This window comes from Zonotrichia albicollis, chromosome 11 (genome assembly GCF_047830755.1).
Source record: "Zonotrichia albicollis isolate bZonAlb1 chromosome 11, bZonAlb1.hap1, whole genome shotgun sequence".
Classification (NCBI taxonomy): Eukaryota; Metazoa; Chordata; class Aves; order Passeriformes; family Passerellidae; genus Zonotrichia; species Zonotrichia albicollis.
The window spans coordinates 9,308,758-9,324,037 of record NC_133829.1 but is presented as its reverse complement, the minus strand read 5'-3'; the positions used below and the strand labels follow the sequence as shown (position 1 = coordinate 9,324,037).

Here is a 15,280-nt window from a genome sequence, read left to right as displayed (position 1 = left end):
TGCAAGCTTTATTGTTAGGGGTGAAATTTAAACTTTATTTGGATTAAGTGTTTAATAATATAATTTACTGCATATGTTGCAAATACAAGCTGCTATGAATAGATCCTCTGTAAGAAAAAGCATTTGATATGTTATGTATGGATTTAAATCCAATATGTTGTTATCTTTAACTGAAGGAAATTATAAGAAGAGATTTACAGAGGAGGGTTTATTCTATTAACTTTAATTTCTTTAAAACTTTCCTCAACTGAAGTTGAATTTGATTTCTGTATTTTGACTTTGTTTAAAATGTGTTGTACATAACTTTCTCTGTTCCTTGAATATTATTCTGAAAATAGTACAAATTGGCTGTTTTTCATCTACATGAGAAGAGAAAAATATAATTAGTAGCAATAGGTGGCTTATTTATTTAAGTGGGGTGCCCTGATTTTGTGTTTGTCCACTCACAGTAGACTTGAGGATTTAAGCACAAGGTTTCCCGTTACATTACTAGATTTTTTAAGATGTAATTTCTATACCTTGCAGAGAACTGTGAGGGAGACCCTCCCTTTCCTACATGTCTTTAGCCCCCAGCCTCCCAGGAAGTATTAGTACAGAACACACTGATTTAGAATAGGTGTTGGTGGATTCTTATGACTTTTAGGTAATTTGGAAAGACACTGTGTTTTTAAATAGCAGAAATGAAGAGTTCTGGAATATTTTGAGATTTAGGGACCATATTAAATATTCTTGGCCTAGAACCTTTGAACTGGAGATTTAATTATTGTCCCACTTAATTTTAAAGTGTGTAGCTGTTGCTTTGAGGGTTTTATATAAGTAGGTAATCAGGGTTTTTTTTTTAAGAAAAAAAAAGGTTGTATGTTTTCATACAACAATTTACAGTCAGTATCTTTGTTATTAAAGCTGGAGCAGCACAAAATGTGGGGAATTACTGTATGCATTATTTCAATTCAAAGAATGAAAAATCATATATAGGGAAGGGATAAGTCTCAGTCATTTTTAAATGGTTTTCTGCAAGAGGGCAAAAAATTTTAGATCTTGTGCAATGTGTAGGATTTCCTTCAGCCTTTCCACCAGGAACTATAAAAAGGTTGTATAAAGACACAGAATAATTACAGCCTGAGTCAGGCCAGCAAGTTGGCTTTTTTCACTATAATCACGACAAAAGAACATCTATCTTGGCCAAAAGAACTGGGCTCTGAAATAGAGATGTTCTGGACTGATAATTCCAAGTGCAGCCAATCTTGCAGACAAATACACAGGTTAAGATTTATATTTGGCTCTTGTTATTTAAAATGGTTGCTGTTTAGGCTTCTTATAATAGCATTTTACTCTGTGTAGGGTGCAGAGGAAACCAGGACTGTAAAATGTGCAAATGAAAATAGGAATACTGCCACAGATGACTCCAGCATGGCTTAACAGGGAGACTCTTATTGTTTTCACTTTGCAAAGCAGTGAAGAAAAGAATGTGAAGAAATGTATAATTATGCAGGATAAGAATAGATCAACTGAATCAGGAAGATTACAATATTTCACATTACTGTAAATTCACCAGATTGTGAAGGTTCCAGCTTCAGTAGTTTCTGGTGTCGTGGTTGTCTTTAGTCTGAGAAGTTATAGATGTATAGGGCAAAAGGAATCTTCTGCAATTAAATAAAAGGGCAGATGAATTTATTTCCCTCCCTTTGCACAGTCCATTGTTCTTGGATTCTGTCTGTATTTTGAAAAGTCTTAGAATGCTAAAGACAAACATATGAGAATCTGGAACCATGCTAAAGCTTCAGATACTGAGCTGTTAGGGTTGGCCTCCGAGCTCACATTAGCTTGTACTGGCAAACTAAGAGCTGACTGTGGATAAGAAAATTCAGGGGAGGTTATTGCCACAGATCCTTCCAAAAGTGCTCAGGAATAGTTGAAAAATATTCTGTAGGAATAGTGCCCCTCTGTAAATCTTTAAAATTAAACTATTCTGTCAAGAATTCTGTCTAACCTTAAGTGCAAATGGTAGTGGTAAAAGAGCAGCTGCTAGGTATACAAGAGTAGGTGATCTTGTACCACTGGTTAGACATGAGGCATGTATTGGGGACTCCACATTTCCCCTGGCCCTTGCTGCTTCTAAAAGTACTGAGCAGATTATCCCATGTCCTGCAAGAGGCATGACAGTTTTTCAAAAGACAAGGTCAAGGGGAAAACCTTGATTACGTTTGTACTCCTTTACAATTCAGTATATAAAAGCTGCTTTTGAAAAGCTTTTCCTTAGTAGTCATCCTACTTCTGTGCAAAATAGTGGTGTTTTCCCCTTGGCTGGAGCAGGAGAGGCCAAATGAGTGGAAGGATGTCCACAGCTCTTAGAGTTGATTGCTCATTTTGTGTGCAAGGTAAATGTGTTTTACACTTACATTTACAGCAGCAATGAGAGTCAGTCCCTCCACAGCCTTTATTGTTCAGTCAGGAGGGTTTTCAGTAGCTTAACTGACAACCTGTGCTTTTTATCCAGCTGTGGATCTCTAAGTTCAGATGCTGATGCTGGTAGGTTCAGTGAAATGGCAGTAACTTGGTACCTGCTGAAAAATTATCACTTCCTCCAGCTACCTTCTTCAAGCTGCTGGTAAAGAGAAGGAAATGACCATTTATCCTACTGTCCATCTGCTATGCCATCATAAACTCCAGAGCCATGTTCCGGAGTAAAATTATCCTGTTAAATTTCCTGTAGAAAGACAATCATAATTGGAAAGCAGTGCATGACTTATGACCTGTCTCAGCTCATCTGTCCTGGGAACCATCCATTGTGCATCCACATCTGCTCCTGTACACCCACACAGGATGGGAAGATATTCCTCCACAGGAAGGTCTTCCGTTCCCTCCGAGTGCAGGTGGTATGTATTGGCAAATCTGTGCTGTGGACGTGGGGGCCAAGTTCCCAGAGCAGTGCACACTGAGAGCAGGAATTCACCCAGCTGCTAGAATGAGAATACAAGATGAACACAATCACAGGGCCCATCTTTCTGTGCTCCTGCTGTGATGACTCTCCCACTCACTTCTACTTGCTACTTGTTGCATTTGAAATACTGGCCATTAGAAGACTAAAATTACTATATTATAAGATCAATCACAAGGAAGACACTTGGTGCTTAAAATATTTAAAGAAAATGCAGAACATTTAATAGGGCATCATTACTTTTTAAATTCCAAAACTCTAGACAATGGCTTGCCTTTGAATTACAGATGTTCCTAAGTGCTGTCCATTTTTTATCCTTTATGCCTTTCTATAATCACCTGGATCATTTTAAAATTTCTTAACAAAATTTCCTCGCTGGACATGGAAGAGGGGTGATAAAGTTGTAGTGTCGAAACTATCCTGATTAGAGCAGGCCCCCTGTTCTGAATTAGCAGTTTCTATTTTCATTTTATGTCTGACTTGCTCAGCTGTGTCTTTTAACATTTCAGCAATTCTGCTTCATTCAGAGGATTTATTTCACTCCTTCCAGCAGCAGGGCCTGTGTTTATCTTTTCTCACCTCAGTAAGAGCCCTTTCCCCTTCACCATATCAGTCCTCCAGCATTACTGTACACATTGTAGAGAAGAATAAAAATGAGTCATTAAACTAATGACCATTAGTCTTAACAGTTGTCAGTGAACAGATGCCTGCAGTGCCTGTCATGAGAGCTTTTAATTGCTCTGGGGTTTGCTGCTAAAGCAGAGTAATCTAAGTAGTGGCTTATTAGTGAGCATGCACGTGAAATGCTGTCAGTTAGTGCTGGTAAATGAGTTGTGACCAGGGAGGGAACAATCTTCAGACTAATGCTTTGTCCTCTTACACAGCTGCATTATTTGGTTCTTGTTCTGCTGTTGAACCTTTTTCTAGTTAGCATTTAATTTCTAATGCTGCAGAGTGTGTCTGGCTCAGTACAACACACAGTTAAAACTTTGCTGTGCTTGAGATGCTTTCACTGGCAAGAGAGAAAGATGGAATATACTTGAACAACCACCCTTTCTCCCTTGCAAAAAGTGAGAGGAAGCTGAAAAATGGATGGATCATAAATATCAAGACTGGCATCACTGGACTGAAGGAATAGTTGAGATTTAAATGTAGCTAAATTAGAGTGCTTGGAGAAGTGAGTTGCAGTGTTTGAGCAGTGGGCCTCAGTCTGGGAAACCATTTCAGCAGTAGCACATCAGGTGGGAATGATGATGCTGGAAGTTGCTGTTAATAATGTCAAAGTGGCAGACAAATGGTAAGACAAAAGTAATTTCTTAAGGAAAAATGGTTTACTATGGAGTAGCATGCTTTGCCTCATGGTTGGTGTATCAGAATTCCTGACACCAGTAAAGCACAAAAAGCTTCAAGCCTTTAGAGTATTTGCAGAAATATGTTTGAGACTTAGAAACTGCGTGCTATGAACAGTTTCTTTGGGGAATTTCTCTTTAAAATCGTGCTGAAACAGGTGTGCACACGTGGAGGGCGCTTGGCTGAAAGGCATTCACCTCATGTGCCTTGTTAATAGCCTTAAACCAACATTCCTCCAGCAGAACCATGACCATTTAACTGCTTCCTTATTGTGAAAATGTGCCTGACCAACTCAATGTGCAAGGCTGCTCAGTCCATAAACCCTGCAAAGGGACTCATTGCAATGGAGAAAGAAGAGTAGACAAAGAACTGGGTTAATATCTCTAAAATTATCAGAAGTAGTGGAAAACTAGCAGTGGAAAAATCACATTTTCCTCACCATATGTTAAATGCATTTGTGTGCTGAGCTGTTGGAAATCCTAAGTGAGCCTGGGAGTGAACATCTGGCTGGGGCATTTCTCTGCAGTCTGGTTTCTTCCAGGTGAGAGAGGACTCATCAGCTAGAGGCAACAGGGAGGAGAAGCACTTTGAATATTTGCACTCCTATTCAGGGTGGTCTGTCTTTGTGAGTAGAGTTTTGGGATACACCCCCTCTGCAGCCCCTGTTTAAAGAAATGTTGATAAGGTGCTCCTGGTGCTCTGCTGAGGAGGGAGGATGAGGAGCAGTGTTAGCCAAGCTCTCCTGTGGCACCCCCAGGAACTGTTCAGTCATTCAGACGCTTTTTAATGGCAGATATTGATTATCAGCAGCTTTCTCTCTCCCTGATCTTTCCAAGTCACTTAACTGCATGGCCTTTGGCTTCTCCTACTTGATATTTGGGCTATTTGATCTTAGAGCTGTGCAAGAGACATATTTTCTGTGCTGAGAAATTATTCCAGTTCTTGGTGGCTGAGAGTTTGCCTGTTTCCAGGTCATTTTCTATTATGAGAATTTGTAGTCATTCACAGTAGCAGAGCAATTCCAGAACAATTCCATCCATTTCACCTACCTGTTTAGTTCATGATAAACACCACATTGTTGCTGATGACAACATTGTATAAACAACATGCAGTGAAGAAAAATCACTAATGCTAGGACAGCCTTTTCTGGGGGCTGAACACTTGCCAATTTGTCCCTGCCACCTGAATCAGAAGCAGATGTACAGAGACTGAGGGCAGGGAGAAAGCTCTGTCATGAGCAGTGGAAAGCATGGCAGTGCCCTGCAATGTGTGACAGAGTCACTGTTCAGGTTTCCTCACATGACAAAAGTCTCTGGATTTAATTGCACCCACAAACAGCTTTAATGCCAGAATCTTCAGCATTTACCTCTGCAGTGTATAGTGGCTTTGGATTCTTTTTTCGCCCCCTAAGTGCCATGGTTTTAATACCATTCCATCACCCCACACATTTCCCTTCTTTGTGTTTTCATTATGCAACAAGAATTCTCTTAAAAATCTGGATCTGCCACTAGCTCTAGCAGGTGTTTGGCTTCTGAGTGCCAGAGTTTTTTTCTTCACACAGCTTATGGATGAGAATTTCACTGCCCTCAGGCACAATTTCAACTGAAGTATATGAAAAGCATGTTACTGTGTCAGTTCAAATTATATCACTATTAAAGAAAAAACTCAAAAGGAAATTAAATATAAATAATCATACTAACATAACATAACATTAATAACATTAAGGTTATAATTTAAATTAAAAAGAATTGGGAAAATCTGAGTCAGAACTCCCAGACTCTCCTGAGAGTGGTCATTGTAAATGAGGATATTGACAACTTTGAGTCACACAATATGTCTTGATGAATAATACAATAATACTGGAATATATAAGAATTAAGTGTATTTTTTAGTTCTGTATAATATACTGTGTGGGAGCTAAGTATTGTGAGAAGTCTTGCATTCCCTCACACTTTTCCTGTTTTTACTGATGGTGCTAAGACTCTTTTGCTGTGCCCAACAGTGTACTAGGTTCCATTTTGCTCACATATAAATACACAAATTTCTACCACTTGTATTGCTTTCCTTGGGGTGTTGAGACCTGCATGAAGAAAAGTTGGTCATATGAAGTGGAAGGGATTTTTCCTTAAATCCTGAGTCCTGCTGTCACACCAGTGTGGGCATGTCACTGTGGCCAGGTGAAAACACAGAGGTATTTCACAAGTGCTGTGTAGAATTGTTAACAAAATGGTGCATGAATTTTCACCTGTCCAGAATTTTTGCATTATGTTAGTTTTTAGCAGGATTTTTGTTAAACTGCAACTTTTGGTTACCTAGGAGCATTCACACCTTTTTTTTAAACATTTCTTCAGCACTATTAGAGTAGTTATCCAGTCTGGATACTGGGCAAGGCAATGAAGAGGGAGTAATTTATTAGAAAAGGGGGATGTTGGTCTTGCAAGCCAGTTGGGTGCTGTTTATCTCACTAGGAAAGGATTAGGCTTCTACAGCTTCTTGTTCTTCTTATGAGGCCTCTATTCATCAATATTTTGTGGTGTTACTGAGTAATCCTGAGGTCTGTGCTAGTGCATAAGGGGTCTTGGCCCTTCATGGTGGAGGCTTCTTCCACCCATTAAAGGAATGACCTTGTGTCCTTTCTCATTTCATTTTGTTCTTTCCTTTGCTCCTTAAGCAATGTGAATCTTCATTCAGTGCGTGTGTTGATTTGTTGAGCTTTATACTCCAGCTGCTTCTGACAGCAAACATAGCCTTAAACTATTCTTCTTCCTTGCCTTTTGTGAAGAAATCTGCAGTTCCTCAAAGATTATGGTCCCAGTCTCCTCCAGTTTGTAACTGGACCTGTAACTAGGATCACAGACAAGCAGGGTTGTGAGTTTCCTGCAAAGGAGTGCAGTTGTCAGCAACTTGTCAGTTTAACAACAAAATAAATCCTTCACACGTGGTGTCCATGATAAAGGACTCTAACAAAATGTCCTGGATTTGGCTGTGTGGAGTTAATTTTCCACCTGGTAGCTGGTGTAGTGCTGTATTATGGATTTAGGATGAGAATAATGGTGTTTTGGTTGCTGCTGAGCAGCGCTTTCACTAAGCTGAGGACTTCCCATCTTTTTACACTGTCCTGCCAGCCAGGAGGCTGCACAAGAAATTGGGAGGGGGCACAGGTGAGTCCAAGTGGCCACTGGGATATCCCATGCTGGGTGGGAATAAACTGAACAATAAAACTCTGGAAAATTAGCCAGGGATGGGTGGCTGATACTCAGGGACTGGCTGGGCATCAGTCAGCAAGTACAGAGCAGTTGCACTGGGCATCCCTTGTTTTGTGCATTTTTAATCATAATTATTATTGTTTTATTTTATTTTTTTGTCCTGTTGAACTGTCTTTAGTCTGTCTTGCATGATTTTTAGAGGAGGTTTAAGTGAAATGCTATTTTCTGTCTCATTTCCAGATATTCCTTCCTTTCACTGTTTCATCACAGAGGAGAGTTGATAAAGGGGATTCAATCTTAAACAAAATAGGCTGAAAACTTCCCCCAAGCATTTCCATGCCCTCAAAGCACAAGCTTTGGGGAACATGCAGGTGGAATCTTCACTCATCAGTGTAGATTGTTTTATCTAGACGCTATAAAATTTCTTTTCTCTTGGATCTAAACATATCTGTGCCCCTTCCCCATTCCCCAAGGCTAAGCTAAAGACTTGGGGGAAATAACTGGGTATTGTGTATTTTGAAAGCAGGATCTGATCCACAGTCACTAACTTTCTGACAGTAATTGGAAGTGAACTGCTTTTGGGGTCATCTTCTCTGGGTGCTGAATTTTCCCCTTTGGCTCTTATTTATACAAAACTAGAGAGACCTGAGCAAGCAGTGCTGCTCACAGACCTACAATTGTTGTGTTGCAAGGGATGCTGTCCTGCTGCAGCTGGATTTGGGCCCTGGTTCTGTGGGAGGGTCCCTGGGAACTTTGCCACTGATGACACTGGGAGCAGCTTCAGTTGCTGGTGCTGCCCTTTTTAGAGCAAATTGCAGGCACATCTGATCAATTCTTTGGAAAGAAGGCAGAGTCTGCCTAACATAGAGTTTAGAAGAAGCCTCACTGGAAGTAGGAAAATTTCAGGGTTCATATTTCTTTTAGAAATATTTCTTTTAAAAATATGAAGTGAAGTTGATATTTAAGCTGGGTTTTGAAAATAAATGAAGTTTTGGCTAAATACTACTGCAGCCTTTCAGTGAAATGTTTAATCTTTTAGCCAGACAATAACAAGAGAAAACATAAGTAATTGTTGATAAATATCCAAAAGCTTAATCACTAGTATAAATTTTAGAGGGTGCAGAAAAAGATTTCAGAATGTGTTGATCTCAGTCTGCAGCCCAAGCTATGCCAAAGAAAATGTATTTACATTTAACCAAGAAACATGGTGGTAAAAATGTCCTTTTGAAAGGACTGATAGACAGAATCTTAATTAAAAAACTAAATGCTCTCCATTGTTCTTGCTGTTTCAGTGTTGGCTTGAAGCTGTACAAGCTGAGAGCCTGCAGAGAGGTTTAGGCTGAGCCCTGTAGCTCTGGTGACGTGATCTCCAACGCATTCCAGCCCTGGAACGGCTCCGAGCGCTCCAGCGGGCGCAGGGTGGTTGGAGCAGCAGAGGTGATGCAGGCAGTTCCTTCCTTGCAGCTGTGAATGTGATCACAGCTACAGCTTAGGTTCAGTTTTCAGTGATAGACACTTCAAACAATAGCTGAACTATCAGTTTCTGAGTTGCTTGCTGGCAGTGTTTTACTGTGTTGGAAAAATGGTGGCTTATCCAAAGTACTTAAGAATTGTCTTTTGCTTATCTTTATATATATCTTCAACTCGGAGGCACATTTTTCCAAGCTTGTTTTATTTCTTTATGTTCAAGCAGGCCTAGAATGAGAGATGAGAGGAAAAATCATTAGATTTGGGCTTAAAGCAGACATGTCTTAAATCTGCTTTTAACTAATACAGAATAAACATGGAAGAACAATCGCTGAGTCTCCCACTCTAGTTCAGTCCCCAGCAGAGCTTTTGACTCAGTGTTTCAGATTGCCTCAGTCGTGACTTCCCTGATGAAATCTGACAGCCAAATTTTCTTTCAGGATTCTTCTATGAAGAAGTGCTTGACTTCAGTTCGGCCAAGTCCTCTTTCATTTTTCTAGCAGAAATGACATTTATACTTTAATTCTGATTTGAAATGCTGGCCTCTTAGTTTAATATTAATAATTAAATAATTGGCCTGGTCTGCAGAAATGCTGAGCTGCTGGCAGCTGCTGTGGAAACTCAGTTCCCTTGCAAGGTCTTTAAATGTTTCAGAGAGTCTAGCATTAGGAAGCTGTTTCTGTAGATCTTGGCCATGACAAAAGCCCATCTGACTCTTACTAGATATTTATTCATTAGCATTGCTTGCTCTGGAGATAGCTGAGGTTCTGAACTGTTAGTGTGACATTTTTTATCTGAAAATACACTTTTTCATGTTGTGGTGAAGCTGGAGTGCAGTGCTCAATCTAACATTTTTGTATTGGAGTCCTTGAAAATCCATTAAACTAAACTGCTACTTAGCTGGTATATTACTTCCCTGGGGCGTAAATCAAATGCTGCAGCAGCTCAGGAGACACATATTTAACTTGAATTAAATGGGAATACACACATTTTGGTGTATGATTGAACTTGCTGTGCATATTAATCTGACAAACATGTATTTACAAGCCATTAAGAATGCAGATAATTTTTCTCATTTTGCTTTTCTTTTTTCCCCCCTAAAACAATGATTTTGGAAATGAATGCTGCCCATTTTCCACTTCCAACAAGAACTAATAAAAGAGCCACAAAACTATGGAAAGCAAACTGCCTTCACTGTATTTTCACTGTATTTCTCTTTTCTTTACAGCATTTACTTTGGGCAGGGTAGTGCACTTGTGCATAACTGTAAAGCTTTTGTTGATTGGACCTTTTATCTTTTGTCTGTGTTTCTTTTTAAAAGTAAGATATTGAGGCAGTTTCAGGAAGAACATGGCATTTGTAATTTTCAGCATTTGGAATAAATAATTTTGAAGCTTTCCTCTGCATTACTTGAGTTTGCTCTCCTTATGCTCCCAATTTTAGCAAGAACACATGCCTAATTAGGGAATGACTGATTTAAGTGTAGGTAATGTTTGTATTTATTAGGTGTATGTAACAGGAAGAGTTCTTACTTTTCCCTGTATGTGGTCATTGTTGCCAAGAAAATCTAAAATCAAAAATTCCTCTGTACCTGAAATATTAATGTTTTATTTCTAATTATGCTCAAGTAATTTCTTTGAGCTATTACACCTCTCTTTTCTCATTTTCTTGACCTTCCGACAGCTCAGATTTAATAGAAAGCTCTTCTCTTTCTAAAGCTGCTGCTGTCTACATGTAAACATGGAACAATTCCTTTCAAGTATCTTTGTGGCTGTGATTAAGTAGAATAGTAGCATGCCATTATGAGGTTTGGTTGAGCTTTGTCTTGGCCTTAGTATCAAATTATCTCCAAGAACTGTAGACTAAACCAGATTTTTAATTTATCAGAAATTACAATAGCAGTTTAAATCCTTGGATGAAATTGTTACTCTCTAACTTGAAAGGAATGACCAATGATTAATATTTATAATTTTTAGTAATGGAAAACTCTACAGTTTAGTGATTTGATAATTTTAAGTAAGCTGGATGAAAATAGCTAACATGAATCCCGGGTATTAGGGAAATAAAGAGCAGTTGAAGTACTTTGCATCGTGTGGTGGTTTCAGAATGTGCCAGAGGGATTCATTTTGGGTCAAACAAACCAAAGTTGTGCCCCAGCAGCACCTCCTGCTCAGTCCCTCCCAACCTTGCTGCTTGCTAATGGCAGCGTGGGCTGGGAAGCACTCAGTGACCATTCCTCTGACTCTCAAAAATAAAATAAAATCCTCAAATCCTCAACTCCAGCAGCTTTTAGTCAGTGTTCTAGAGGGCAGTGAAACTCTGCAGCAGCAGAGGCAACATGCAGCTCTTGGTGGAAGGAGATCTAAAAACCAGAGCTTGGATACAGGCAGCTCTTTGTGTCTTGTGCAGTTGAAAGTGGAAGAGCAATTTGGTCTTTCAGCACTCAGGTGGGGAGTGGTGAGTGAGGCAGCAATCACAGCTGACATCAAAGCTGTGCTCCAGCATAATAAAGCCTGGAATAAACCCAGTGCCTTTCACACTTCCCTGTTCTGCTGATCAGGACAGCTCTCCTTGATCACATAGCTGGAAAGATGTAGCATGGAAGGCCTTACTTTTTCAGTTTCTGGCTAATAAGTTACATGTCCTAATGGACCAGGAAGATTTTCAAACCCTGATCTGTTTCCAACTTTTATATTTATTTTTTGTCAGTAGGTAATATGTACTTCCTTGCTGCATGATATATTAATGTCAGTGAATTTTATGTAGTGATTAGTATTAGATCTGCTTTGGCTATGTTATCACCCTCTACTGTCTTCATATGCTTAAGATCATAAAATCTGGTTTAAAATGCCTGCTTTAAATCTTAAGTGTACTTGGAACTTGACACATTTAATTTAAAGCTATGGAGATTAAACTGGCCATTAAACAGACCTAAAACACTAGCATGAAATGTAATTGTTTTCTGAAACTTGCACTTATAGTCTTTACTTTAAAACATGAATTTATATCAGATTAGCTAAGTCATTCAGAGATGATCTCAAATATACTATAAACCCACAGACTGTTGAAATTTGAATTATGTTTAAGCCAAAGTGCCCATAGAAATATAAAAGCCTCATAAGGAGCATTGGTGAATTTCTCAGTGGGGAATAAAATGGACTAAGTGGAAACATTCTATTTTGTGTTCAGTACAATGTATGAATGAAAGTGCATTGGGAACATGCAGCCTCTTTGGAGGTGCTTGTATCTAGGGGCTAAAAATGTTTTTCTGCTGCTTTGGTGAGTGGATAAAAAAAGAGTTCTTTGAACATTTGAAGATTTTTTTTTAATTAACTTTTCGGTTTGGGTTGTTTATCAGATGCAAGTCATTGGTTTCAACATCAGTTTGCTATGACAGCTGATAGTGTGTTTTTAGTGTTTCTTTTTTTGTTTGTTTTTAACTGCTTGGCTGCATTCTTTCCTACTTGACTTATACCAGACAGGTAGCAGTACCTATTGCAGCACTGACAATCAGTTTCCATTGTAACCTCCTGTGTAACCTTATAAAATATCTGCATTTTACACTGAATTTTCCATGCTTGGAAGCCAGATTTTGCTTGCCTGAATCTAGCAAACATTCCTCTTCTCCTCAAGTGCCTAGCTGCTCATGAGCTTTTCACAAGAAAATGGAATGTGTGTTAGAAACCCCTAGTTTTTCTTGTTATCTTTTTCAAATTGTTATTTCAGCTTCAAATATTGGCATGTTTTATATTCCAAGCATACTATTGATTAATGTCCAAACACTTTATATTTTAAATATTTAAACTACAAAGATGAGAAATGCGAACAAGTTTACTGCTCTGTATCCTACTGACAAATTTGTTTATGAGAGATTAGGCAACAGTGTGATATATACAATTAGCTAAGAAGTATGGTGGGGTAATTTTGATTCTCTCCTGCCTGTAAATTAGGAAAATCTTCCAAAAATATTGTTATTAATCACTAGCACCTAACAGGATTATTTTCCAAAGTGTTCTACACATATAAACTAAACAACGCACTGTTAAGATAGGTCAGTAGGTGTTGTAATTGTTTTACACCTGGCAAAACCGAGGTAGAACTGCTAAGTACTTTAAGCCAGGCCACTTGAGGTTTAGAATGCATCTCTCTCATCGTTAGCCCGGTGCTGAAATCCCAGGGTGACATCACTGCTGTGTTCCCTCGCAGAGATCTGTGATAGCCCGGTGGAAGCAGGGGAAGGATGCCAGATTATGTCAGCCCCTCTCGTGTCTGGGCTGTGCCTCGTGTCAGGGCTTGCATCAGCTCAGACTCTGCAGCAGGCAGCACTGCAGGCCTTATGGGGAACTGTTCTTACCAAACGTGGATTTGTTCTCCATATTTTATTGCTTAATTATGCATCAATGAGGGCAGTTGGCTAAAGTGTAAAAGGGAGGTCTCTGCTGTAATAAGCTTTATGGAAATGTAAGGATAATATGGTGTGAATATGAATTACTCTTATGTAGGCCTGATGAAAAAATCCTCTTTACAGTCTTGTTCAGTCTTGCATGCTGAAATGTGACCTTTACCCCAGTCTAGACATGTCCTTTGCAAGCTATTTCTAGTTTATATGAAGACTGCTTGGTTTAAACCAAGTATGTTAATCTGATGCTGTCATGACTGATGGGGTTTGCAGTCCGAGATGCTGACAGCTCTCAACAGAGTCAGCAAAAGCCCTGTAAGCTTCTCCAGACCATCCTGCAAATGACATGCCATCTGCTTTTTATGAGATAACTTGTGAGCTTCAGAAGGTGAACTTACTGCAAAAGACAAAGTGCAGCAGGTCTTACCCTCCTTCTCCACCACAAACTACTTTAAATTGTGATTGCTTTAGGAATCTCCTGTTAGCTGGCACCTATATTTGGTACAGTTCTAGCCAAGAGTCTAGAAACTGGGTGATGGCAGCTGCCAGCTTTCTGTTGAAATTGCTGTGTAAATGTCAAAATAGACTGTTTAATTACACCCCTATTTATTAAGTTTATTCATGGGTAAATGTCCAGCAGTAACTTGCACATTTCAGGCCTTTTTTTCTTCCCTGAAAGGTTTCAACCTTTTGGAAGGGAATGCTCATCTCCTCGCCCTGTCCTCACCGCACAGCTGGACTCAATATTCATTCTGCATTCAAAAGATGATTGCTCGTTTTCTCTTGTATACAAACCAGTTGGCTTCTCAGGGCAGTGTAAAATGCAGGAGGAGTAAGGGCAGGAAAGTCTGTGCAGAACATTTGCTGCATATCTGGGCTGCTGGAGACCTCCAGTGCAGGGAGATGCTGCTGGCCCAGCACGGGCTGGGTGTGCTGAGCAGCCTCAGGTGTGCTGTGATATCTCACCAGGCACAGATCCTCCAAGCTAAAGCTGTTTCTCTGATCAGACAGGTGTCAGACAGCCCAGCTGGAGGTGCCAGCTATGATTCTGACAGAATTAACTCCTCTGTAGCTTGAAATGAGCCCTTTTTCTTTTCCCAGCCTGTTCTCAAATGCTCTTCCCCGGTTGTGAATAGCATCCTGAACTAATACGGAGCACTGCCTGTGCTAGCTCCAGCCATTCCTATTTCTTCCTTGCAGTAATATCTTCCTGAAGATAGGAAAATAATTCAGTGTAATGGCTTCCTATTGGACTAGATAAGCCCTCAAGATATTTTCCAAGCTGAGTTACTCTATGATTCTTTGTTTCTTCCTGTAAAAATAAAATATGTTGGATTTAACCAAAAGCCTGTTACCTGCAGTAGCCACTTCTTTAATGAAATGTATGAGGAAAAAGTGTAACATTGCTTTTTGAATGTCTTTGAGCAGTGATGTTTGATAAGCCAGAGAGGATCTCCTTTGGTTTAGTAGATCATTCTGCAATCAAGGCATCTTGGTTTAACTCTGTAGGTGTTTAACATGTCTCCATCACAGCAAAATATCCACCCAGAAATACCACACCTTAAAAACCCTTTTTTGTTCCCGCTCCAGAATTTCATGTCTAGATTTTGTAATTATATGCCTAGTTTAAAAAAAAAATGACTTGTGTTTGTAGTAGGTGTAACGTGACCTCTCTGGTTTCCTTGCAGACAAGAGCAGAGCAGTCCCAAGGTGCATACTTCCTGCCTGAGTTTGCACTTTCTCCACAGGGGAGTTTTCTTGAGGACACCACGGGGGAGCAGTTCCTCACTTACCGCTATGATGACCAGGTCAGTGTGCCACGTGTGAAAATTATAGAGAGGGATTGGCTTATGGAACTCTGATATCAAATATTACTGTGGAACAGAGTAAGATTGAGAGCGTGTCTTATCTTTTGAAGGC

At 39.6% G+C, this 15,280-nt stretch overlaps 1 protein-coding gene across 5 annotated transcripts in view; it reads left to right on the top strand.

The window, feature by feature from the left end:
• Positions 1–15,280, top strand: part of EFL1 (elongation factor like GTPase 1) — a 244,496-nt gene that overhangs the window by 14,249 nt on the left and 214,967 nt on the right. For all 5 annotated transcript variants that reach the window (XR_012582139.1, XM_026791297.2, XM_074549267.1 and 2 more), the window contains exon 3: positions 15,049–15,168. Coding sequence is in view for 4 of the 5 variants with exons in the window: in XM_026791297.2 (XP_026647098.2) it covers positions 15,049–15,168 (120 nt within the window). In the remaining variant the exon portion in view is untranslated. The remainder of the gene's footprint in view (positions 1–15,048; positions 15,169–15,280) is intronic.